The sequence below is a fragment of the Ipomoea triloba genome, chromosome 6 (assembly GCF_003576645.1).
Source record: "Ipomoea triloba cultivar NCNSP0323 chromosome 6, ASM357664v1".
NCBI lineage: Eukaryota > Viridiplantae > Streptophyta > Magnoliopsida > Solanales > Convolvulaceae > Ipomoea > Ipomoea triloba.
The window spans coordinates 25,024,307-25,051,668 of record NC_044921.1 but is presented as its reverse complement, the minus strand read 5'-3'; the positions used below and the strand labels follow the sequence as shown (position 1 = coordinate 25,051,668).

General features: G+C 37.0%; 1 protein-coding gene across 4 annotated transcripts; it reads left to right on the top strand.

Annotated features, from left to right (window-relative positions):
• The first annotated feature begins 119 nt into the window (after positions 1 to 119).
• On the top strand, positions 120 to 27,362 carry LOC116022154 (BEACH domain-containing protein B). 4 transcript variants are annotated; one of them, XM_031262743.1, is made up of 41 exons: positions 120 to 381; positions 609 to 675; positions 756 to 972; positions 1,281 to 1,344; positions 2,689 to 2,920; positions 3,459 to 3,599; positions 3,908 to 4,234; positions 5,322 to 5,544; positions 5,849 to 5,917; positions 6,231 to 6,677; positions 6,929 to 7,256; positions 8,059 to 8,520; positions 8,608 to 8,763; positions 8,864 to 9,013; positions 9,749 to 9,904; positions 10,023 to 10,064; positions 10,224 to 10,568; positions 10,829 to 11,002; positions 11,364 to 11,524; positions 11,669 to 11,981; positions 12,059 to 12,494; positions 12,615 to 12,951; positions 13,112 to 13,300; positions 14,430 to 14,691; positions 14,903 to 15,088; positions 15,171 to 15,389; positions 15,499 to 15,675; positions 16,052 to 16,167; positions 16,339 to 16,803; positions 16,931 to 17,144; positions 17,809 to 18,030; positions 18,139 to 18,606; positions 18,687 to 19,028; positions 19,242 to 19,691; positions 19,780 to 19,826; positions 19,934 to 20,027; positions 20,223 to 20,429; positions 20,910 to 21,035; positions 21,125 to 21,496; positions 21,576 to 21,807; positions 26,444 to 27,362. In XM_031262743.1, the coding sequence occupies exons 3-41, from the start codon at positions 851 to 853 to the stop codon at positions 27,112 to 27,114; spliced, it is 9,744 nt and encodes a 3,247-aa protein (XP_031118603.1). In that variant the 5' UTR covers positions 120 to 381; positions 609 to 675; positions 756 to 850; the 3' UTR covers positions 27,115 to 27,362. The 4 variants fall into 4 exon arrangements, with proteins under 4 accessions (XP_031118603.1, XP_031118602.1, XP_031118604.1 ...); XM_031262742.1 differs by having other exon boundaries at positions 592 to 675; XM_031262744.1 differs by lacking the exon at positions 609 to 675.

The following is a 27,362-nucleotide window of genomic DNA, read 5'->3' as shown; positions in this document are numbered from 1 at the left end:
TTTAAATTATTCAGTTTGACGAATCTATACTCAACCAAGCTTGTATTTTCATTTTTCAACATCATTAAATTAAATATACGCAAAATTTAATTCATACAAGTAAAATTATATTGCACGCGACCAGATGCCGATTTGGTGTCATCCTGAATCCTGATGCAGAGGAAATTGATTTGTCTGCTACATGTACATATAGCCAATCCATTATCTATGCACGTATTATATACGTATAAATACACAAAACATACATATACAACTATTTTTAGCTCTGATTTATCGCTGACTCCATTAAAGCTTCAAGGAAAATCGACCGAGTTCTAGATCGTGAAGCCTAAAACCCTAGGAATAGTTTCTGATTTCATCAGAGCCATTAGATTCAATCAGGTAATTATCAGCTTTTGCATTAATTCATTTTCAATCAATTTATCGTTCACGGAGCTCCTTCAATCATCGACCTCACTGGCTCAGCTTCATAATTCCCGTCTGATATATTCATTGAGAAAGATGCATACTAATGCATTGTTTACATAGTATTGTGAATTCACGAAAATAAAAAGTGCTATATTTCAACAGCTTCAATTTGTTTGTTTACAGAATCTAATTCGTAGCAGGAGGAGCTTATTGTTTCGTAATTGTGTTTTCAATGACTTTGATAAATTTTGCTGCCAGTTAAATGAGGTTTGTTTCAAATAATTCTCTGTATGAATCAATTTTGTTGCTGTGCTTTAATTTTATGTTTATTATTTGATTGGAAATAGGAAACGAGAGAGTGATATGTGATGAGGGGCTGGAATAGCCTTCTGTATATTGGCTGTTGGTTTTTCATATCTTGATTGTATCTTCCGGGGTAAGTATGAACATCGTCAAGGGTGTTGCTGACCTTTTACGGAGGAGCTCAAGTAGCTATGGTAGTGACTCCCGGTCTGGGTCATCATTTGAGAGATTCTCTCCTCCAACTCCATTAATCCGGTTTAGGTAATACTACCTGCTATTGTGTTCTCACTTATGTTTTGGCAAATAAATTCTTCTTTGTAAGTAGACACATGTAGTGCTAAGATCAACATCAACTACATTTCTGATTTTTGTCGGGAGTTGGATGAAACATTAAAAAGATCCCAACATCCCATTAGCTGAATGATTTGCTAAGTGGCTATAATTCTCGTGTGCCTTGCTCACTATTTTGAACCGATTTGATTTACACATTCTTTTGTTTATCCAATATGAAGTATATGAGTTTACATCATTTATAGACCAATCTCACTTGGTAATTCCCCCCTTTCCAGTGAAAGTGGTGATGAGGCTATTCTAAGTGCACTCTGGGCAAGATATGAGAATGTCTCCGATAAGGTATGTGAAAAGATGTTCTCCTGAACTGATATAGCTTCTATAGGCAATGTGCTGGTTATATTGTGGAACTATTTGAAATGGATTTGTTTCATCTCGCACTTTTAGCTTTATATGTTGCAAAAATGTCGACTCAAATGTCCTGGTTACTTCCAGGGTCCTTTCAAATTAAACTTCACTTTCTGTGAGGCTAAAAGAATGGTGCCAACTATTACACTTGCCAATGCCTAAATAGAAAAAGGTGTTTGTCATATAACTTCTGGGCATCATGTGTACTAAATAACATGTGGTTTAAACTAATTATCTAATAAATTTATTAATTACATATAAATTCCCCTTTTTAAGCTTAAAGTTGTATGTTATCTAAAATAAAAAAGTTTAAAAGTTGTAACGAAATGAAAAGAAGGCATTCAATTTTAAAATAGGTACTTCATTTATTGAGTAATATATGCATGTGATGTGAGTGGTGAAAATGTTTGAACTGGCTATACTCTCCAGGATTTGGGTTCCAGCTGTATCCAGTATCCAAAGTTGAAACAGTAAATCAGACTGTAGTTTGTGGTGTAGAGTCTTCTTCTTCTTTTTCCCTTAATATAGTTGGAGGTTTATATGAAAAAGACTCAGCACTCGTGTCATACTTAGATTGGTTGCTGATTTTTATTTCTATTTTTTTTTTCCTTTTTCCTTTTGCATGCAAATCTTTGATGCTATATTCATTTGTCATACCTGACCTACTCTTTCATAAAGGTTTGCTATCTCATTAAAGGATCTAATCATCTAATCAGTTCCTTTTTCTTTCATTATTTTTGGCATAGAAGGACCATTGCATCTAACTTTTGATTTGCTAGTAAATTCATATGCCAAATTATAATCTCTATCTTTTAAGATGTTTCACTCCAATGCCCAGTAAATATGTATCCTCAGAAAGACACCTCTTGTCTCTACAGTATACTCTGAAAACTGTTTTTGATCCATATTTTGTTCTCTATGCTGCCAGCAGCTTATCTTCGCCCTTCCCACTCTGCAGCATCTGTTTGGAATTCAGGGACTGTTTTACCTTTATGGAGTGAGCTGGACTGTTTATATTATCTGGTGTCATTCTAGGATTTGATATCTCACATGTTATGTGCTTGTTCATAGTTCTAATTATTGTGCAACTATGTTTAATTTCAGTGTTGCTCAATTCTTATTACATGAATTGTTTTTAGCTTAGCTTCATTGTATTCCTTCACTATTAGCTAGCAAATGAAATATTTTGTCATGCAGGGCTTCTTCTGCTAATATGCATATTTGCTTCATTATTTTTCCACCTTACAGCTCTATTAACCTGTTTGAATAAATTTTCAGATGGAAAAGAAGAGGTCCTTTCAAATTTTCTTGAAGCAATTCCTTGTCGTATTTCGAAATTGGGAACCAATTAATCTTGCCCAATCTCGGGAGGCTGTTTCCGTTGCATCTACTACAGAGGGTTCAAAACTTGTTACTGATGTTGTACTTGGCTGTTCGTTTGGTCATCCTGCTGAAATTATTCTATGTTTAATTGAAGAGCTTGAACAAATAACCGTACTCATTAATGAATGTAAGTTGGCTTTATATTTTCTAAAGCTCTGTAGTCAGTATTTCTTCCTACTTATTTAAGTCTCTTAAGTGCTAATTGCCTGGTTGTACTGGATTGCTTGTCCAGTGATATTTTTCTTTGAACATTTTTTTTCCTTACATTTCCTTTTCTCTGGAGGGGTTGACTGGATAAAGTGGAAGATTTTCACATTCCTCACAACTTCACTTTGCTTTGTTAAAAAAAGAAAGAGAAAAACGTGACCCACCTTTATCCACCAAGAGATGTGTAGATAATATTGGGAAAATTTAGAAAACAGTACTGTTCTTGGCAGCAAAGATCTGTGAACAATGCACCACTGTGTTGGTGTCTGGTCAATTGGTCTTTGGACACTGTAGCATTTCTCTTTTGCTGGCTTAACTTGGTAAAGTGCTTTAAGGCAATGTGCTCTAAGTAGAGGAATCCCTTCCTACAGTAAATGACATCTTTGCGAACATTATAAATTCTTGTTTCCTCCCTGAAAATATTATGTTTAACTCCATCATAATGCTATGAAGTGCAGATCAGTTAGGAGCTTTGTCTACCATAACATCTGAAGGTTTGCCCGTCTTGGATGCTTTGACTGTTGTGATTCGTTCATTGCACAATTGCAGACTTTTTGGCTACTATGGTGGGATTCAAAAGCTTACAGCATTAATGAAGGGTACAATTTCTCTCATACTTTGTCCTTTTTATTCTTCCAATTGTTTTAGTTGCAATTGTTGTATGTTTGCTTTGGGGGAAGGATAAGAGTGGTTAATGGAGATGATACGCATTATCTATATGATACTTTCTCCAAATGTAGTTTTGAATTTTATTTACTATTCTCTGTGTAGAGATCATCCATTCTTTATCTTTCTTTCTACATTTTGATGTGGTCACCCTTTTTCTTCTCCTTTCCATTTGGACCTTTATATACCAAAAGTCTTTCACTACAAAGTCTCTGAATTTGTAAGTATTATTAATTTCCAGCCACAGTTGTGCAACTCAAGACCATTGCAAGTGCACTTTCAACAGATGGAAGTTTGTCAAACAGTGTTGTGGAGAGGATTTCAATTTTTCAGAATATTTTAGTACGTGCAGTCTCCATAATAGGCAGCTTTATTGACTTGCAGCCAAGCACATGTAAAAAAGCTCATCTAAGCAGCAGTCACTTGGAGTTTTTTGTCTCAAGGAGCAGCAGGGAAACAACTGAACCTTCTTTAGACATGAATGATTCTCTTCCTGAAGTAATGTTGCAGTGGCATAAAAAGGCAGTTGTGTCTGTAATGGAAGCGGGTGGCCTTAATTGGTTAGTAGGTAAGGTAGGCAGCTTCATTTGTTTTCCTCCTTTGATTTCCTTTTTTTAAGCACATGCATGGGATTTAAACAAGTGTAACTTATGGTTCTATTTCTAGATCTGGGTATTCTCTGGACATTACTTTCTGGAACTATTTATGTATTATTAAGTCCATCAAGATAATTTATTGCTTTTAAGATCTGAGTTTTCCTATTTCTTTGTTGTGGTCCTTTCTGTTGTAAGAGCTTGTTAAACAGGTAATTCGATATACTTATGAAAAAAATTATGCAAAACATTAACTGATTCCTGGGAGGAAGACACACTTACTGATCTACCTATCTGCTTATAAAGATGATTTTTTTTTAGCAGACAAGCATCTTGTAAAAAACAGAAATTACAAACTTTCCTAACCTTTGATGCTAATGCTTGTGATTAAGAAAGAAACCTTGATTCCTGAAAATTGGTATACCTTTTGACCTGAGGCATCCTTTGTTAACTTTCCTTAGTAGATGAAAAGTATTTAATATGCTATTTCTTGTTTCTTGTCATTTGGATGCTTTTATAGGAGAACAAGCTTTGGTTATACACAGTCAACTTTTTATGCATCTACCTCCGTTGATCATAAATACAGGAGAAAGTGCTTTGGTTATAAAATGAAAGTGCTATATACATTTCTTGTGTTGAGAAGAAATATAGTTCTTTTGCACATTACATCAGCATTCTTTTCATGGCTTATTATTGATGTGAAGGACCTCACATTTCATCTATTATGTTGGGAATTGATATTTTTAATGCTTGTTATGCACTTATGCCACCAAATGCACTTCAGCTATGCTTATTCAAGAAACTGTATTCACCCTACTAGACAAGTGTATATATGCCACCATTTTCTCTGTGTACAATTAGTTATAACATATTCCCTTCCCCCCCAACCTCTTCCTATAATTTTACTAAATATTAATAAGTCACTGGCTCTTGCTATGCCATTTTAATCATTGTTACTCAATGGCGTAGATAATAGTGTAAGTCAAATATTAAGATTTAACCAGCTATGAAAAGTAGGAAGCCACTGTTATTTAATTCTTTTGGTTGAACTTTTGATTTCAGAGCTGTTGCGTGTCATGAGGAGGTTGAATATGAAAGAACAACATACGGACATTTTACTACAGAATTTAGTTCTTGAAACTCTTCAATCAGCACTTTCTGATAACCCTCGGGGTCAGAACCATTTTCGAAGTATTGGTGGACTTGAAGTTCTGTTGGATGGGCTTGGAGTTGTATCAAACAGTGCTTTGTTATTAGAGGATTTCTCAAGTTCTGGCACCACTAGGTATTATATTTATTTCAGTTTGTTGCATCTACAATATGATCTTTGATCTTTCTATTTGGTCCACTAAAATTGAACATTGAGTGATAGGTTTTCCATTTATTGACTGACAGGTATTCTCTGAGTAAAAAATTAAGATCATAATGAACCTGGTTCAGTGGTACCCAATTGCAATATTTGCACCTTAGCTCCTTAGTTGATTTACATGATAAAAGACAATGCTATAACATGGATCTTTCTTGCTCTCTCTATATGTATATTATATGTAATATTTTTTTGATAGAATGGATTTCTTTTTTCCTGGCAGGAATAATAACTTCCTACTGGATATTTTCCACCTCCATGTTCTTTTATTGGAGGTTCTTAGGGAGGCCGTGTATCCTTTTGCTATTCACTTAAATATATATGTTTGTGTGTGTGTAATATTTGCCTTTCATACTTCGTGGAAATACTAAAAGGCCACAAGGAACTGTTTGGTGCAACTGTAAGTAGCCTTTTTCTTGAAGAAATCTATTTACATAATTGGATTTCAAATTGCCTGTTTAAAGCCTTCCTTTTCAGCTTCTTTTCTGTCAAATTCCTTTCAGTTAAAAATTTGCCTAAACATCAATTCACTTGATTTTCTTCTCTTTTTAAATCTATACGAGTAAACTGTGCAAATGATCACGGATGTCCTTGACCTGATCTAGCTTCGGAAATTTGAACAATATGCAATTCTTATCAGAGAATGGAAGGGTGCACAAGTTTGCAAATAGCTTTTGTTCACTTGCATTCACACTACAAAAAGTCAGACTGGATGGCAATGATTTGCCACAGGATGTTTATGATAATAGTGATGATACAAGTTCCACTGAAGCTAAAGGGACAAAGGACTCTGCCACAGTTTCAGTCAAGCTATCTTATTTACAAAGTTGGAATGATTATGTTGCCAAGATGAGCACTGCCCTTTTTTCTTTTCTTCTTCCATCAGAAGTTAGTAAACCACATAAAGCTCAAGCATCAACCGGAAGAAGTAACTTGTTAATGTCTCCAGCTTATGTCGAACTTTCTGTAAAGTGGGTGATTAGAGTGCTTCTAATAGTTTTTCCATGTATAAAAGCTTGCTCGAATCAAAAGGAGCTGCCTAACCATTTAAGGTATATCTTCAAGTGTTTGCATATTTTAATCTTCTCTTTCTTTACCTAAATTTATTATTTTTTTTCTTAAGGATTCTTAATTCTTTTGGTTTGCGTTGTCGAATGCTATTATTTGCATCCCCAAACTCTGCTAATTAGTTAGTTAGTTAGTTTATGTGTGTGTGTGTGTGTGTGTGTGTGTGTGTATATATATATATTATTTATAAATCCCTCCTCATGTCTAATTTTCTGACACTAAATGATTCTCACAGGTTTTTTACCTATATGCTTCAACGTTGTGTTCTCTCTGCATTCAAGACGATTCTGATCTTTTCACCATCACTAGTTGATGTCTTCCGAGCTGAAGGAGCTTGGGACTTCCTCTTCTCTGAAAACTTTTTTTATTTTGACCCTGCTTCAGGGGAATTTTCTGGTCATGATGGGTCCAACTATGAGATTCCACTGTTCAGCAATGAACAGAAGTATGCTTCAAATTGCACGGGTAGCTCTATAAATCTTAATGAAGTTGAAGCTATTCAGAGAGAAGTAATTTCATTCATGGAATTTGTGGCAACTTCAAGTGGAAGTTCACATAACTTGGTTGGTCCTTTGTTCTTCCTTTATCCTCTACTCTGTCAGATGTTACATATCTAGGGTTTTCTCTCCAACATCCTCATCACCTATTTCCTATCTGTTTATCCTGCAGTAGAAGAAGTCCTGTGGTCCAACATTTGTGTTGGATCTCATATGTTGTTAAGTTGCAAGTTGTGTGCATTTTGCATCTCAAGTTTCCTTTGGTGCACATGGTCAGAAAACTGGTGCAACCTATATTTCATTAGCAAGCTTTCTTGCACTGTTAAAATTCTGGCAAGGAATGGATCTATCAAGACTTGCTGATATGTGTCATGTTGCGTTCTTTAGAACATTGATCCATTCTTGCATCTAATTCAAGTTATCTACTTGCTCCCATTGTCACTATTTACTCATCATATTCCATTCAATAATATGTGCTATTAATTTTTTCAAAGAATAAATACTGAACTGGTGATTTAATTTAACATAGTTGCATGGGTGTAGAATTGGTCATCTGGTCGTGTTATGCTAAAATAATTGCTCTCTTGTCTGACAACTGCAGTGGATGAAAGTATGAAACTTTTGTTTCAAACCCACCTGTAACTACTTGTTTGATTGAATATAACTTGCATTGCAGACCTTCTACCTCACCCCTGCAAAGCAATGAGGAAAAAAGTAAAAGGGAAGAAAATAAATTTGGTTCTGTATAAAAGATCTGCAATAGAGTGTTTCTATTGCTTTTCATCTGTGGTTCTGTCTTGGTGTGCGCTCTTTTTGTATTTCGGTCTTTTATATTATACTTATATTTAATAACTTTCTGTTATGACAGCCTGAGTGCTCAGTTCTATTAGATGCCCTTGAACAATCTGCTTGTAATCCTGGGATAGCTAATGTTCTTGCAAGGAGCCTGCTTCAAATATTGCAGCTTTCATCTGAGAAATCTGTTTCTTCTTTCAAGACACTTGATGCAATTCCTCGTGTTCTTAAGATTGCCTGTGTTCAGGCCCAGGAGTCTAAGAGAGCTGAAAGTGAAAGTCCTCATGTGGATTCTATTCAGATTGAAATGGCAACTTCTTTTGACCAAGAGATGTTGAGTTCTGCTAAGGCAGTCCAATGTTGGAAAACAAGCATGGCAACTTGTGTTGAAATTTTCACAAGATACTTCTCTCTTATAGATGATGCAAAAAGATTGATGTTGCACAGCTCTGCTTGTGTTGACCGTTTATTTGATTTGTTTTGGGAAGAAGGCCTGAGAGGCCACATACTTTCTTATATTCTTGACCTGATGAAGGTTACTGCCTTTGACCCTTCACCCCTCTATGTTTATTTTAGTCCCGCATCTTATTCTTTGTTTGACTTTTGTTTTTTGGGCCAGCAGATTATCTCAATATCTGAGGAAGACCATAAAGCAAAACTTTATTTATGTTCGAAGTATTTAGAGACATTTACACATGTAAAGGAACACGAGAACTTTGTAGAATTATCTATTGACCTACTTGTTGGGATGAGAGATTTGCTTTCAACTGACGAAGAGGTATTTTACCGCTCACATTTTGTATTTTTGCATGTCACTAACATGTCTATCGAAATTCTGTTCTGCATATTGACGTATAATGTGGCTCCTGTCTTGGCAGTACTATCAGGCTTTATTCTGTGATGGTGAGTGTTTCATACATGTTGTGTCTTTGCTGAATGGGAACCTTGATGTAACAAATGGTGAGATGCTGGTACTAAATGTCCTCAAAACACTGACCTGCTTGCTTTCACAGAATGATGCCTCAAAGGTACCTGTTTGTTCTTCTTCAGTTCTAGTATTTGGATTTCATTTATGGATCTCAAGACATACTTCTTGTACTGGCTACCAAAGTATAATTTGAAAATGCTAGCTTGTGCCTGCCCATCAGTATTTTTAAAAAAAATTATTCAATCTGAATTTCAATTGGCCCTTGTACACACAATAATAATAATCCATTCTTTGCTCCAAATTGAATCAGTACTCTGTTTCTAGTCAGTGCATCTTTTTGTCAACTCAGAAGTCAAGTGCCTTATTGTTTTTGCAGCTAGGAAGTCCTTTTAAAATTTAGGAAGAACATATCTACTTCTTTTAATTTTTAAAAGTAGAAGAACAAATCTAATAATTGAAACTCAACATCATTCTACATCCTTCAACAAGTAAACAGGACTGTTAATATTTGAGATAGAATTAAATTACATTCCTCCAAACACTCAAGAAATATCTATAATGTGCAGTAGTTGAACACATGATAATGTGCAGTAGTTAGGTATAAAAAGAATCTATAATTCTCAATTGTTGATAGGTATTCTTCTTAATGTCACATGTTAAGTTTTTATGAAGAGTTATTGCTAGCTTAGTAAAAAGTTGGTTAGTTCTGTACTTGGAATATTATGTTTCTACTATATTTGTGATACCTTTCACTCTTGTAGCATTGGTGATAATGTGTCATGGTTCATGCCCATAAATTTCTACTTCACATTAACCTTCTCTTTTCATCTGAAAGGCTGCATTCAGGTCACTTGTGGGTGTGGGCTATCAGACATTGCGAAGCATACTGTTGGACTTCTGCCAATGGCAACCGGGTGAAGCACTTTTGAATGCTTTGCTTGATATGTTGGTTGATGGAAAGTTTAATCTCAAGGCAAACCCTGTGATAAAAGTGAGTGATGGCTCTAATTTAGTTGTATTGACTGTGTGATATTGGTGTTTCTTTGTGGTTGGTTTCTGTTTAAAATGCTTCTCATGTGTTGTATCTGCCTCATTTTTTATTGATTCAGAATGAAGATGTGATCTTGCTCTATTTGAGTGTTCTGCAGAAGGTTAGTAATTTATGCTAGCACATAATACTTTTTCACTGTTCACTGGGAGGCAGTTAAATGCATCTCATTTTAATTCTTTCTACTGAAATATTATCTATGTTTATTTATATTTGTGTAAGTGATATTGAATCAATTTCTTTCCAATTCATGACTGGGCAGAGCAGTGGGTTGTTGCAGCAACATGGGCTAAATGCTTTCCTTCAAATTCTAAGGGATTCAATATCAAATCGAACTTCATGTGTCAGAGCAGAGATGCTTAACTTCCTTCTTGATTGGTTTGCGCTTGAAGATGATGATGGCGTGGTCATGAAAATTGCCCTATTGGTTCAGGTCATTGGTGGCCATAGCATTTCAGGGAAAGACATACGCAAAATTTTTGCTCTACTTCGAAGTGAAAAAGTTGGATCTAATCAGCAGTACTGCTCATTGCTATTAACCAGTGTGCAGTCAATGCTAAATGAGAAAGGACCGACTGCCTTTTTCGATCTTAATGGCGTGGACTCTGTAAGTTTAAATTGCCCCCCAACACAACAAACATCTATCAGCTCACTGGTTGTTTCTTTCCATTTTTGTGTGAACTGTATCCACTTGAACTTTATTCAGAATAACTAGCTATTTGAACTCTTTTCTTTACCCTTTACTTTTTCTTGTTTATTTTTATTTTTAAGTTCCTCTTTGCAGATTTTGTTTAAATGCAGTTAAGCTATTTAAGCTGCTATCTTGACTATGCCACTTTCTTTATCATCTCTGTATGGCACCTGCAGGGAATATCAATTAAAACTCCAGTTCATTATCCTTTGAGTAAGGGACTTTCCTTTACTTGTTGGTTAAGGATAGAAAGCTTTCCCAGGAGTGGGACAATGGGGCTTTTCAGTTTTCTTACTGAAAGTGGAAGAGGATGCATTGCTGTCCTTACAAAGAACAGTTTAATCTACGAGGTGCAGTAGTAAATTATGGTATTTTGTTTCTGTTTTCACAAAGGAAAGGCTAATTTTGCACTTTGTTTTCATGAAATCAGCATACTTAGGTTCTGCTTGGTAAAGCTTGTGATAATCCATATTCTCCTGCTAGTTATCTTATGGATTACTGTCTATGATCATGATCTTGGAGAAAGTGGATTATTTGATCTCTAATCTGAATGATATACTTAAATGAGCTTTGCACTTAATTAAGGCTTTGTTCCTTTTGTATTTTATAAAGATCACAATGGAGTCTTCCCATCCAAATATATTACATATTCTCTCTTACTATGGCTTAATAATTTTAACAATTTATGGATTACTTTTAAACCTCTTGCAGTCGATAAATCAGAAGCGACACTGTGTCTCTCTCCATGTGAACCTTGCCAGAAAAAAGTGGCATTTTCTGTGTATCACCCATACAATTGGTAGGGCATTTTCTGGGGGTAGCCAATTGAAATGTTATTTGGATGGAGTTCTTGTGTCATCTGAAAAATGCAGGTTGTGTTTCATTTCATTATTTTTTGATTCCTTCTTGTTGGTTTCTAAGATCTGAAAAGGAACATAGGAGAGTAGTAGATATTATGCATTTGATTCTTCTAGAAATGCAAAAATTTGACCAGAACTTTATTATTCTGATTGCAGATATGCAAAAATAAATGAGCCTTTGACTTGTTGCACCATCGGCACAAACATAAATTTCCCTTACTTTGAGGACAATTCTTTGCTTTCAATCAACGATTCATCCTCATTTTTTGGTCAGATTGGTCCTGTTTACTTGTTCAATGATTCAATTACTTCTGAACAAGTGAAACTTATCTATTCCCTAGGACCAAGCTACATGTACTCCTTCCTTGACAGTGAATTTGCAGTTGGTTTGGACAGTCCATATAACAATGGATCAATTGATGTGAAGGATGGCCTTGCGTCCAAAATTATTTTTGGACTTAATGCACAGGTTCTTTATCTGCTTTTGGAAATATGTTTACTTCAAATTTTAATACTCTTATTCAACTCTTTTGTGTTCCATATCAGGCAAGTAAAGGCAGAATGTTGTTTAATGTTTCACCAATCTTGGATACTGGGGTGGATAAGAGTTCATTTGAAGCAACTGTGTCTGCTGTTGGGACACAGCTATGTTCCAGACGATTGCTACAACAGATTATATACTGTGTAGGTGGGGTATCTGTTTTCTTTCCTCTGTTCACTCAGATTGAACTGTATCAAGATGAAGATAAGAAGCATGTTGGTGAGACATTGCTAACTCCAGTTACAAAGGAACGTTTAACTGCAGAAGTTATTGAGCTTATAGCTTCTGTTTTAGATGAGAATTTAGCCAATCAGCAGCAGATGCTTCTACTATCAGGATTTTCAATATTAGGGTTTTTACTTCAATCTGTTCCGCCTCAACAGCTCAATTTGGAAACACTTTCGGCTTTAAAACATTTGTTAAATACGGTTTCAAATAGTGGTACGTTGCTCAATTTCAGTTTCTGGATCTTGGATTTGTAACTTTGTACTTGTTAGTTATTCGTGTGCTTAATTTTCTGATGTTCTGCTCTGTTGCTGAGCATTCTGTAATTTTTTGCAGGTTTGTCCGATATGCTAATGAAGGATGCTATATCAAATATATTCCTTAATCCACTTATTTGGGTGCACTCAGTTTACAGGGTTCAACGTGAGCTGTATATGTTTCTCATTCAGCAATTTGATAATGATCCAAGGTTGCTAAAAAGCCTATGTAGACTCCCCCGAGTTCTTGATATAATACAACAGTTTTACTGTGATGATGCAAAAAATAGTTCTGCTATTGGAAACAAACCAGTTTTACATGCTGTGACAAGGTCAGTTATTTCAGAAAGACCCACCAAAGATGAAATACATAAAATTCGTCTCCTTCTATTGAGTCTTGGTGAGATGGGCCTCAGGTAAATAGTTTCTTTTTCTATACTTCCTTATATTAAGAGCAGATTTGTGCTTTTCCTTGATGTGTTGTTCCCAGCAACATTTCTTTTTTCATGGTTTAATTTGTCATTTTATAATGGTTTATTCTACAAAATGTTCTTTGAAATATGTTTTGTTATGCAGGGAGCATATTTCAGTATCAGATATAAATGGTCTTATCGCCTTTTTCGAGAGTAGCCAGGATATGTCATGCATTGAAGATGTTTTGCATATGATTATTCGTTCTGTATCCCAGAAGCCGCTGCTTGCTTCTTTTATGGAGCAAGTTAATTTGATTGGTGGTTGTCACATTTTTGTCAATCTTCTTCAAAGGTATGTCTTCTGTCATTATACTGCCTTTTACTTCAAATGGGTATGCTATAATTCTTACTATTATGGGCAAACTGGTTTGGTTCATAACAAGAAGAAACAGAAGCCTTCTTGTTCCCTTTTCCACTTCAATATTTTCTTAATTATTTTTAGTTTTTCAGTTTGGCTGATGAACACTAAAACCTTCTTAGAGATCTGTGGCATTACCTGTACATTTTCTAATTAAAAAAATGGAATCCTGAATCTATAATTGATATCCAACAATCAGCTTAGACTTTTTTTTTTCATCTCACAAGGTGACCAAATAGTTTTATTCATCTTCGATTTAGAAAATTTTTGGTTTGAATACTGAAAATGAGCACGCAGAAAATATTACATTGTGTTTTCTGCAACCTATGAGGTCAATATTGAGCAATGAAATTAACCAACTTACTGTCATAAATAGGTTTATTTACTATCATATTTTTTTTATCAGTTGTGGCAATACAGGTCTAGGTTGATATAATTGCCATTTTTAACTCTTCTTTGTGCACTTCCACCTTCCTACTGCAATTATGGGGTTTGTGGCACTTAACATTTATGGACAAAAGCTAATAATAAGCTTGTTACTGATTAAAAAAAATCACATTTCTGATGATTCATGATACTTTTTATGTGTGTATATTTATATGATTTTTCTATTAATTGATGATTTGTTGAAAATGCATTAAGAATCAACAACAGTGCCAAAAGGGACAAAATTGAACTGATACATAGGGAAAATGCCATTTAAAACAGTACGGGATCCAAGGAGTGACACAATTACCTTCACTGGAAATAATAAATTGAGAAAGGGCCAAAAGAAGGAAAGAAATTGAAGGAATACACCTATCTCCTTATGTCCCAACAAAAATGGAGTGTGCAAGCCTAAGTTGTGCTTACAAACTTCTTGACTCTGGTGGTTTTTGAAGGAATAGAGTTTCTCAAGTCTCCATTGGCCATACAAAAAACTCTGTAGCCTTATCATTACCATCCTCAGTCCTCACCCACCTTTCCCTTAGAACTGTAGCCTTCCTAATATATGTTTCCTTTATGTGTATTTTCTGAATGTATTGGCATCTAAAATATTTATTCTCCTGTTTTATTAATTCAGGGATTTTGAGCCTATCAGATTGCTTAGTTTGCAGTTCCTTGGTAGACTGCTTGTTGGTCTTCCGTCAGAGAAGAAAGGATCAAAATTTTTTAGCATTGCCGTGGGACGACCTAAATATCTTTTAGACAGCCACAAGAAAGCCAGTTCAAGGATGCAGCCCATTTTCTCAGTAATGTCAGACCAACTGTTCAAGTTTCCTCAGACAGATCTTCTGTGTGCTACATTGTTTGATGTTCTTCTTGGAGGTGCAAGCCCTAAACAGGTGATTATGTATCATTTTCATTTCTCTTGTGTAATTATGTTTTGATTTAACATCCACCTGAACAGTTGTATAATCTTTTAATTCAGCAGTCAAATGGTTATCCTTCATGTTTTATGACTTTCGTTACTCATATCTGAGGAGTTGAGTATTTATTGAATGGTGAATGCACATGGCTATATGATTCATAAACGCACCTAAATTTTCCAAGCAGGTTCTTCAGAAGCATAACCAGCTTGACCATCAGAAGAGGAGTAACTCTCAATTCTTTCTTCCTCAGATCTTACCCCTCATTTTCAGATTCTTGGCAAATTGTGATGATGCTACTGCAAGGATTAAAATTGTTAGCGATCTACTTGATCTTCTTGACTCAAATCCTTCAAACATTGAAGCTCTAATGGTATAAATATAAAATATTACCTGGTAGCTCAAGGAAACTGTTGCTTGTAAACTATCTTTAATTACTCAGATTTGTGTGATAGGAGCATGGTTGGAACGCGTGGTTGGATGCTTCTTTGAAGACAGATGCATTGAAGAACTACAAACTCAAGACGCATATTCACAGTGACTATGAGATTAGTGAACAAAACTTTATTAGGAGTTTGTACTGTGTTGTTCTTTGTCACTCTGTGCATTTGGTCAAAGGAGGGTGGCAACATTTAGAGGAGACAGTGAATTTTGTACTTGTTCAATGTGAAAAGGTATGCTTTTAACTCTTCTGAATAACTTTATGTATTTTGCAATTCATTGGTAGCCACCTACAAATTGCTTATGGAAGCCGATGGACTTTTTTTTTCTTTGTTTCTTCAGGGTTGCCTCTCATATCAGTATTTTCTTCGGGATCTCTATGAGGACTTAATCCGGAAGCTGGTAGATTTGTCTTCTGAGGAAAATACTCTTGTGACACAGCCTTGCCGAGACAATATGTTGTACCTTCTGAAACTAGTTGATGAGATGCTTCTTTCAGAAATAAATTATAAGCTTCCGGTATATGATTACCCTGAAACACTCTGACTTGTGTTATTTTTTAATTCCTCATTCCAAATATTTTTCATTGTTTTGTGAGCTATTCTTTTAAAAAGAATTTTAGAGCTATGTAGAGTTGGCTTTAGCTAGGCTTGTTCGTTGTTTTTTGTTTTTTGTTTTAAATTTATTTTTCTTCCATTTCTGGGTTGATAAAAAAGTATATGTTGAGTCAAATTATTTATTTGCCATGCTGCAACTGTGATGCAAGATACAGTTGGTCTCTTTTATTGTGATGTACAGTAGTAATTTCTTTTGTTTTTATTTTTATTCTAACACATCATCACAATATATGCTATATTATTTTACATTACATTAAGTTTCTGACTATGCCTTGCAGTTTCCAGCTAGCCGCACAAACTTTTCTACTGAGTTCTTAGAACCAGAAAAACTCAAAGACCTTGATTCTGCCTTATTGGAGGCCCTGCAAGGAGAATTTGATGAGAAGTTATCAAGGTATATTTAAATTGATTTGCTCACTGTCTTCAATAGCTTGACAGCACTCCATTTTTCCAGTGGGTGATGATTATACTGATTGAAACAATTTTATCTATATATGTATGTATGTGTGTGTGTGTGTGCGTATTGGTTCCCGTTCATGCATTATGCTTCATTTATGTTTCCCAGGAGTATTGAGGTTCAGAATTTGCCCAACACAAAAGAAGAGGAGAAAATCAATGAAGAGTGGTGGAATTTATATGACAACATATGGAATATTATTAGTGCAATGAATGGAAAGGGGTCAAATAAAATGTTGCCCAAGTCTTCCCCAGCTGCAATTACTACCTTTGGGCAAAGAGCTCGTGGATTGGTTGAATCACTGAATATTCCAGCAGCTGAAATGGCTGCTGTTGTTGTATCTGGTGGAATTGGCAATGCTTTGGCTGGAAAACCAAATAAACCTGTTGACAAAGCTATGCTTCTAAGAGGGGAGAAATGTCCTAAAATTGTTTTTCGACTGATGATCCTCTATCTTTGTAAATCATCCCTTGAAAGAGCATCTCGATGTGTTCAACAGGTCATCCCCCTTCTACCCTGCCTTCTCACTGCTGATGATGAGCAAAGCAAGAGCCGGTTGCAACTCTTCATATGGTACCGTATATTTACCATTTTAATTTTTAAGAGAAGTTTTATCTGGGTTCCTTTATTTTTGTGTGCTACATTATCCATAGGTGACTATTTATCTGAATATGTGACCTGGAATTGAATTCATATATAGGGCCTTGCTTGCTGTTAGATCACATTATGGGATGCTGGATGATGGTGCTAGGTTTCATGTTATTGCTCATTTAATCCGTGAAACAGTAAGTTGCGGAAAGTCAATGTTAGCTACTAGTATTGTTGGCAGAGAGGATTCAGCTGATTCAAGCAGCAATCCAAAAGAAGGAAGCTCCATTCATAACCTGATCCAAAAGGATCGAGTACTTTCTGCGGTGAGTCATATGATTACTTTTTCCAGTTGCGTGTGGATCTTTTTTTTTTTTTTGTGCAGCAATAAGCAAACCCTTGTATGCTCCCCCAAAGGTATTGGTTGGCAACTTCAGAGATGGGATCAAGTTCAATTCTGATTGTATTTCCTTGTTTTAGTATCTTGATCTGTTTTTAATTATAATCTACAAATTGGTTGTGAATTTCTAATTTGTTTAATTTGATAAGCGGTTAATTTCATCTGGGACTAACATTAAAGAAAAAAATTATTGCACAGAAGTCTAGTTTCAAATACTCAATATTGTGCCGGGCTCCTTAGCTCCTATTACTTGCATTATTGTACACTTGAGGTTCCTCAATCTCTGTGAACATATTGGATTGAAATTTTTGTAAATCTGCCAATGACGCAGATTAGCTTAGCTGGACTTTTATGCCTTAAAACCATTTAATCTTGGATTTAAATTCTTGTTTAGTTGCTGTCTGAATTTATATTGTTTCTTTGTACCCTTATGTGTTTTACTTCTTTATATAACGATATTGTACCCTGAGTACTAATTTTAGTTGTATTCTTGTCGTTATACTACACATGAATGTGTGTGCGTATGTATCTTATTTTGGTTTCCATTTTGTTGTATTATGTATCACTGAATTTTATGTGATCGTATCCAGTTTTCTGATGAAGTAAAATATATAAAGAGCTCGGGGGCAGATAGGACTAGACAGTTACAAGAGCTTCATCTTAGGCTAGATGAAAGTATGGTTGTTGATTCTAATCAAAAGAAAATAATCAAAGATGAAATTCAGAGCAGTTTAATTGCTGTTCTTGCCTCAGACAACAAGAGAAGGGATTCTTTCCAATTATCTAAAGATGAGGAGCAGCAAGTAGTTGCTGTAAGCATACAATTTTTTTATTTTTTATTTTTTTAAAGAATTTTAGATTGCATTATTTTTTATTTGAATTTGCAGTTAATTTTCTTGAATACAATTTTTCTTGAACAGGGAAAATGGATTCATACTTTCCGCTCTCTAATTGATGAGAGGGGTCCATGGTCTGCTAATCCTTTTCCGAATAATATTATAACACACTGGAAACTTGATAAGATAGAAGACGCATGGCGTCGCCGGCAAAAGTTGAGACGGAATTATCATTTTGATGAAAAGCTATGTCTACCTATCTCTACTATTGCTCCTACTGACACCCTTTCTATTGCCAATGATGGAAAATCTGGATTTGGGGCCAATATTCCAGAGCAAATGAAGCGGGTTTTGCTGAAAGGGATTAGGAAGATTACAGATGAGGGTTCTTCAGAATTAAGTGAAAGTGATGCTGAATCTAGTGGTCCTGTTTCTGATGACCCAACTGATAAACGGTTCTCAGATGTTGTCAAAGAGATTGGTGATCAAACAGACATTGCTCAGGACAGAAAAGATTGCTCCTCTTCATCAGCTGAAACTGAAAATAGTGAGGTATGATATAAAATCCACACAGGAAAGCTTTAACTTATAGGGGTCATATTCTTCATTGCATGTGTTTCAACAATTTTCAGGTTCTCTTGTCAGTCCGCTGTGTTCTGGTTACACCAAAGAGAAAGTTAGCTGGGCATCTGGCTGTCATGAAGAAGTTCTTGCATTTCTCTGGTGAATTTTTAGTGGAAGGCACTGGAGGATCATCTGTCTTCAAAAACTTTGACTCTTCAGGTATGTTTGATCTGAGCAAGCCTGATCAGGTAGGTGGAAGCCAGAAGCAGAATATTTTTAAATGGCCCATCAGTCTTGATCTGGATTCTGAAAGAGGAAGAGCTATTGATAGCATAAGTGCATTATGTGGGAATGCTCCTCAAAAGAATCCCAACAATATCAAGCGCCATAGAAGATGGATCATCTCTAAGGTATAAGAACAGTTTTTTTTTTTTTTTTTTGTGTCTTTCATACCTGAGTGTTGCCAGCTATTATTATTATTATTATTATTATTATTATTATTATTATTATTATTATGGGTGGGGTTATGCCAGAGGGTTGGAGGTTGTACTCCTATCCTTAGGTCTAGAAGGCCATACCTTGTGTATGGATTTAAATTTTCTTCTACTGGCTACCAATTGTAGGTAAAAGCTGTCCATTGGACTAGATATTTGCTTAGATACACAGCAATTGAGATCTTCTTCAACGACTCTACTGCTCCAGTGTTTTTGAATTTCGCAACACAAAAGGATGCAAAGGATGTTGGCAGCTTGATTGTAACAACCAGAAATGAATCTGTGTTTCCTAAAGGATATAGGGACAAGACTAGCATTGTTTCTTTTGTTGATCGGCGTGTTGCATTGGAGATGGCAGAAATCGCCAGAGAAAGTTGGAGGAGAAGAGAGATTACGAACTTTGAGTACCTGATGATTCTTAACACCCTTGCTGGAAGATCTTATAACGATTTAACTCAGTATCCTGTGTTTCCTTGGGTTCTGGCTGATTATTCTTCAGAGACTCTTGATTTGAACACGGCATCTTCTTATAGGGATCTTTCAAAACCAGTTGGAGCATTGGATCCAAAACGGTTGGAGGTCATCAGCTCTCTACTTCTTTGACTTGGCTTTTGAGTTCATAGTCAACTATAGTATCATAAGATTTTAAAGTTATTGAATTTGGCAGGTTTTTGAAGACAGATATCGTAACTTCTGTGATCCTGATATTCCCAGGTAATCTATGATTTGTGCTGTGCATTACCTTGTAAGCATATTTCTTAACCATATATGCCTTGTAAATGTATGTGACATGGATTAATATCTAAATCTTCCTTTGGCAGTTTTTATTATGGTTCTCATTACTCTAGCATGGGAATTGTGCTCTTTTACCTTCTTAGATTGGAGCCTTTTACAGCACTCCATCGTAATCTGCAGGTAATTGACTGGTTGTTCTGCAAATGGTTGTTTTCCAGTCTTTGAGTCATTCAGTTATGGGTATACTAACCATCCAAACTGTCAGGGTTATTTAGAATGACCATTTTGGTACTGAATTAGCCTCTTTTGCATCTTGATTTGTCATCTTTAACTCCACTGTTAACTCTTACTATTGTATGGCCTTTGCCATTATAGGGTGGAAAATTTGATCATGCTGACAGACTTTTTCAAGGCGTTGAAGGCACATTTCGGAATTGCCTTACTAATACAAGTGATGTCAAGGAGTTGATACCTGAATTCTTTTACATGCCAGAGTTTCTTATTAATTCAAATGCATATCATTTTGGAGTGAAACAAGATGGAGAACCATTAGGTGATGTTGTGCTTCCTAAATGGGCTAAGGTATTTTATATGTCCCTGCATATTTCTATGGATAATATTTCTCTTTTTGTTTACATGTAGACTTATATTTAAGGGTGACAAAAACCAAGTGTTTTTCTGAATTCTTGTTGGGCTCAATCTCAGTGAAAAAGGATACTGTAATCCTTCATGTTTTTATGACGAATTTTGTAACTCAACTGTTCATTAACTTATTTCAAAGCCAGTAGCAAAAGTTCTCAGCAGAAAGTGTGTTTTTACCGTAGCTGGGATGTAAATGATCAGATTTGACTAAATGTTGAGAGATTTATCCATTGGGTGGACATACTTATTTGGTTGACTGAAAGAATGCAAGCATTCCCTTGCAAAATCTGTGTATCTGTATTCCTTTGGAGTAACTTTTAAGGTTGCTTGTATAATGCCAGCTATAATGCTCCTGAAATTCAGTTTTCTGTCTTTTCAAATGCTGAAATGCAAAGAACTTAGTTTGAAATCTGTTTACAGGGTTCTCCTGAAGAATTCATAAGCAAGCATAGGGAGGCCCTTGAAAGTGAATATGTTAGCTCAAACCTTCACCATTGGATTGATTTGATCTTTGGTTATAAACAGCGTGGAAAACCAGCAGTTGAGGTATGGCCAACAAATTTGTAGGGCAGCAAAACTAATGCAGTTTACTTATCTTGTTTGATTCTCACTGAATTTTTTATAATGTCATACAGGCAGCAAACGTTTTTTACTATTTAACTTATGAAGGTGCTGTTGATCTGGAGACAATGGATGATGAATTGCAAAGCTCAGCAATTGAAGATCAAATTGCTAATTTTGGCCAAACACCTATTCAAATTTTCCAAAAGAAACACCCTAGAAGAGGACCACCAATACCAATTGCACATCCTCTGCAATATGCGCCCGATTCTATCACTTTGACTTCAATTGTAGCAAGTACTACTAATCTTCCATCGACTGTCTTGTATGTTAATGTGTTTGATTCAAGTGTTGTCCATGTGAACCAAGGTCTCACCATGTCTGTTAAGATGTGGTTAACAACTCAATTGCAGTCTGGAGGGAACTTCACCTTCTCTGGCTCACAGGTGCTATCTTGATTCATATTGGGGTTGGTATTAAAGCTATATAGTACTCTGGTTTTCATGGTTTCTTAATCTTTTTCAGGATCCTTTCTTTGGCATTGGTTCTGATATACTTTCTTCTCGGAAAATTGGGAGTCCTCTGGCAGAAAATATTGAACTAGGTGCACAATGCTTTGCGACATTACCAACTCCGTCTGAAAACTTCTTAATATCATGTGGCACTTGGGAAAACAGTTTTCAGGTCATATCATTAACTGATGGAAGAATAGTGCAGAGCATTAGACAACATAAAGATGTTGTCAGCTGCATTTCAGGTAAACTTCACAATCATGTCTTAACATCTGCCTTAATGGGTTGTTTTACATTATTACCACCTCTGGATCATTATATTGCTTAGCGAAAATTTAAACAAGGTGAGGTTTACTTGTGAGTGTTTGGGAAGTTATCCATGTGAATATATGAGAGAATAATGTATATTTGTATATATCTCTATGTATAGAACTGTACAGACTACCACTACTTATACAAAAGAATAGAGAGAACCCTAATGGGCTTATCTATAAACGGGCTTAGGGTTTAACAACCATGTGAATATATGAGAGAATAATGTATATTTGTATATATCTCTATGTATAGAACTGTACAGACTACCACTACTTATACAAGAATAGAGAGAACCCTAATGGGCTTATCTATAAACGGGCTTAGGGTTTAACACTCCCCCTCAAGCTGGAGAGTATAGATCATATGCTCCAAGCTTGTTACAAATATGCCCAACTCTAGGAGTTCTAAGAGACTTTGTTAGGATATCAACCAACTGATTGTAGAGTTGACAAAGCTAGTCTTGATACTCCCATTACACAATTTTCTCCCTGATAAAGTGGCAGTCAACCTCAATATGTTTGGTCCTCTCATGAAAAACTGGATTTGAGGCAATATGAAGAGCTGCTTGGTTGTCACATATTAATGTCATTTGAGCGACCTGGTCACACTGTAACTCTTGAAGTAAATGCTTAAGCCATATCAACTCACACGTGACAATAGCCATAGCACGGTATTCAGCTTCAGCACTGGATCTGGCAACAACATCTTGTTTCTTACTCTTCCAAGATATAAGATTACCACCAATGAGTACACAGTAACCTGAGGTAGATCGTCTGTCAAAAGGACAACCAGCCCAGTCTGCATCAGAATATCCCACAACTTGAGCATGTCCTCTATCTTCATACAGTAGACCTTGCCCTGGGGCTCTTTTGATGTACCTCAGAACTCGAACAGCAGCATCCCAATGAGTATCACAAGGACTTTCAAGAAACTGGCTTAATACACTGACTGCAAAGGAAATATCTGGTCGAGTGATTGTGAGATAATTCAATTTCCCGATTAGTCTCCTGTATCTCTCTCGGTCAGGCAATGGCTCCCCCTGTCTTGGTAGAAGTTTAACATTTGGACCCATTGGATTATCCACAGGTCTACAATCCAACAAACCCGTTTCTTCTAGAATATCCAAGGCATACTTCCTTTGAGAAATAACTATACCACTGTGAGACTGAGCTACTTCAATACCAAGGAAATATTTCAGTTTGCCCAAGTCCTTAGTCTGGAATCGACTGAAGAGATACCTCTTTCAGTTTGGATATGCCTTCTTGATCACTTCCTGTTATAACGATGTCATCCACATACACAACAAGATATATGCATTTCTCACTAGAATGGCGATAGAACACAGAATGATCAACTTCACTCCGAACCATACCAAACTCACACACCACTAAGCTAAATCTCCCGAACCAAGCTCGTGGAGACTGCTTTAAGCCATACAAAGAGCGGCGAAGCTTACACACCAAGCCAGACTCCCCCTGAGCAACAAACCCAGGTGGTTGCTCCATATAAACCTCTTCTTTAAGATCGCCATGGAGGAAAGCATTCTTGATATCCAATTGGTGTAGGTCCCAATGGTTAATAGCAGCCAGAGACAACAACAAGTGGACTGATGCAATTTTAGCTACAGGAGAAAAAGTATCAGTATAATCCAAACCAAAAATCTGGGTGTAGCCTTTAGCCACCAGCCTTACTTTAAGGCGATCAATCTTACCATCAGGGCCCACCTTCACAGTATAAATCCATCTACACCCAACAACAGTCTTACCCACAGGGAGAGGAACCAACTCCCATGTGCCACTGGATTGAAGAGCCTCTATTTCTGTCAACATGGCTTGGCGCCAACCTGGATCCGAGAGAGCCTCACTAGTAGTCTTGGGTATAGGCACAGAAGACAGATGAGAAAGGAAGGCATAGTATGGGGAAGACACACGATGATAGCTCAAGAAAGTATATATGGGATGAGGGTTACGAGTAGAACGTGTACCTCTACGGAGATCAGTGGATGCGTCAGTGGGATCAGGAACAGATTCCAGTGGAAGTGGTAGAACCGCAGCAGGAGGATCAGATGGCCCGGGTGAGTCAACAGGAGTCTCAGCAGGTGTAGGGCGAGGACGACGTTGATAAACCTGAAGGGGGGGGGGGGTTAGGGACAACGGGAGGATCAGCTGGAAGATCAGTACTTTGGGCAACTGGAGGATCAGTTGGAGGACCAAGGTAAGGAATATGGAGGACTTCTCGAACAGTGTCTTTTGGAGAAGGCTAGAAGAAAGGAGATGACTCAATAAAGGTGACATCTGCAGACACAAAGTGTCGCTTGAGTGACGGAGAATAACACATAACCCTTTTGTAGCCGGGAATAACCTAAAAACACACACTTAACAGCTTTAGGATCCATCTTTGACCGCCCTGGCGTCATGTCATGGACAAAACAAACACATCCAAAAATCCGAGGAAGAAGAAAAAGATCAACAGAAGGATACACAATGGAATACGGGGTAAGGTTGTTTATTGATCAAATAACATGCAGTAAGGATAGCATCAGCCCAAAAATGAGAAGGAACATGAAAATGCAATAACATAGTACGAGCAATTTCTACTAGATGCCTATTTTTCCTCTCAGCAACCCCGTTCTGCTGAGGTGTGTAAACACAGGACTTTTGATGTAACATACCCCGAGATTGCATAAAGGATTGGAAAGGAGCAGATAGATACTCTTTGGCATTGTCACTACGTAAAACACGGATGGGAGTACCAAATTGGGTTTGTATTTCATTGCAGAAATTCTGAAAGATATTGAACAACTCAGAACGATTTCTCATAAGGAAAACCCAAGTACATCGTGAATGATCATCAATAAAGGTTACAAAATAATGGAAACCTAAGGTAGAATTGACTCGATAAGGACCCCAAACATCCGTATGCACTAAATCAAAGAGGGACACAGCCCGATTATTGACTCTTCTTGGAAAAGACTTAGGGGATTGCTTTCCAAGATGACACGACTCGCAATCTAAAGACTCAACAGAGATACCTGGAACCATCCGTTGAAGTTTGGATAGGCTCGGATGACCAAGACGACTATGAATAAGCAAAGGTGAATCTGTGGATGCACTGGCAGCAACACCCCCTCGCATGTAATAGAGACCCTGCGACTCAAGCCCTGTGCCAATCACCTTCCCTGTACTGCGATCCTGCACAACAACTGAATCAACAGAAAAGGTTATAGAGCAGTTAAGAGTACGGGTGATTTTACTTACCGAAATAAGGTTGAAAGGACTATTGGGCACATACAACACAAACTCTAAAGGGAGAGAGGGAATAGGTGAAGCCTGGCCAATACCAACAGCTTGAGTTTGATGACCATTTGCTAAAGTAATCATGGGTAAATCTTTAGACTGAGAAACATTAGACATAAGTGAGACATTACCAGAAATATGGTCTGAGGCACCTGAATCCAATATCCAAGTATTAGGAGTACTAGAATGAGAGAGACAAACAAGTGGGGAGGTACCATGGTTGGAGGAAGGTGTGGTAGTAACCTTTCGGAAGGCTTCAAATCGGAGGTACTCTGCATAGTCATTTGGGACGAAACTATTGTGAGCCTGAGCCTCTGAACCAGTGGTCTGCACCATATTGACAGTGGTCTGACAGAACAAATTTTGCAAAATAATATGCAAAACAGATCTTCAGGTCAACAACAAATTGACTGTAAATGCCTGTCAACAAGCTCCGTAGCCTTATTTTAACATCAACAGAGTCCAGCACAGATAACTACTCTTCAAAACTAATCTCAAAGCTAGCAACAAAAAAGTCTGCTCTTCAAAACAGATCTGAAACAGTGCAAATAACACACTGATCTGAAACAGATCTTCAGGTCGCCGGAAAAATGCGGCGGCGACCGGCGGGCGGCGGCGGTGACCGGCGACGGCAGCGGAAACGAGCGACACTAGGAGATGCGTCTCCTCAAGCCGAGTCCAATGGTGGCAACGGCAGCTCGATCGGAGACCGGAGGAAGAAGTGCGGCGGCGGACGGTGACCGGTTTTGCGGCGGTAGGCTCGCGACGACGTCCCTGAGGTATCTGTGGTGTTAGATCGGAGAACGAACCACGGTACCGACTTGGAACGTGCATCCAGTCGCGGCAGTGAACTCTCCGGCGATGCTCCGATGGCGGCGGCGGTGGGATGGCTTAGGTCCTAGGGTTTAGGCTCTGATACCATGTGAATATATGAGAGAATAATGTATATTTGTATATATCTCTATGTATAGAACTGTACAGACTACCACTACTTATACAAGAATAGAGAGAATCCTAATGGGCTTATCTATAAACGGGCTTAGGGTTTAACAATCCATTTACGGTAGTTAAATTATTTCAGGACTAACTTGAAAATGAGGTCATTAAAATGGTATTAGTTGGTTTGCATAGTATTTTACTGTGGCCATGATTTCTAATTTTCTATTGCCCATTAGTATTGGGTTTTTCGCCACAAAATGATATGTGGTTTTATTAGCTAACACACATTCACAAGTATTATATGATTATATTTTGAACATGTTTATTGCAGTGACATCCGACAGAAGCATCGTTGCTACAGGAAGTCACGACACAACAGTTATGGTCTGGGAAATTATCCGTGGCAAAAAGCGAGTAAAACATGCTCAACAAGAGGCTCATGTCATTGCTGAGACTCCATTCCGTATACTGTGTGGACATGATGATATAATCACTTGCTTATATGCAAGTGTGGAGCTTGATGTTGTTATTAGTGGATCGAAAGATGGAACTTGTGTCTTCCATACCCTACATGATGGTAGATACATAAGATCTATTAGGCATCCAACTGGCAGCCCATTGTCAAAGCTCGCTGCTTCTCGCCATGGCCGGATTGTTCTTTATTCTGACGATGATCTTAGTTTGCACCTGTACTCCATTAACGGGAAACACATCGCCTCTTCCGATTCCAATGGCCGTCTCAACTGTCTTGAACTCAGTTGCTGCGGCGAGTTCATGGTTTGCGCAGGCGATCAAGGTCAGATTGTTGTGAGGTCTATGAGCTCACTGGAAATCGTGAAAAAGTACAGTGGAATTGCCAAAGTAATAACTTCACTGACTATTACACCTGAAGATTGCTTCTTAGCAGGGACAAAAGATGGAAATCTTCTTGTTTATTCTATTGAGAATCTTCAAATCCGGAAGACAAGTGGTCAATTGAAGACCAGAGCCTCTGTATCATGAACTGTACATTACTATATTCTTTCAAGTGAAGACCTCATATGTTGTGAATTATTGATAGCATTAGAAACATAGTTTTGACAACATTACAGTTATCTTTGTTGCAGTGGTTGGTGTTTGGCCTTCAGTTTTGTATAGTTGGGGTTAACACCTAATATCATATAGGAAAGGAAAATATGTAATTTATAGGAATTTTATGATATAGAGTTACCAATGAGTCAATGAAGCTGTTGGTTATCAAGTGCATCAAA

Excerpts from the sequence above, each read along its gene's own strand:
- LOC116022154 (XM_031262744.1), top strand. The coding sequence starts at position 851 with ATGAACATCGTCAAGGGTGTTGCTGACCTTTTACGGAGGAGCTCAAGT. Across the intron at positions 10,065-10,223 it reads ATTTGAGTGTTCTGCAGAAG|AGCAGTGGGTTGTTGCAGCA; the intron begins GTTAGTAATTTA and ends ATGACTGGGCAG. Across the intron at positions 16,168-16,338 it reads TTTGATGAGAAGTTATCAAG|GAGTATTGAGGTTCAGAATT; the intron begins GTATATTTAAAT and ends TATGTTTCCCAG.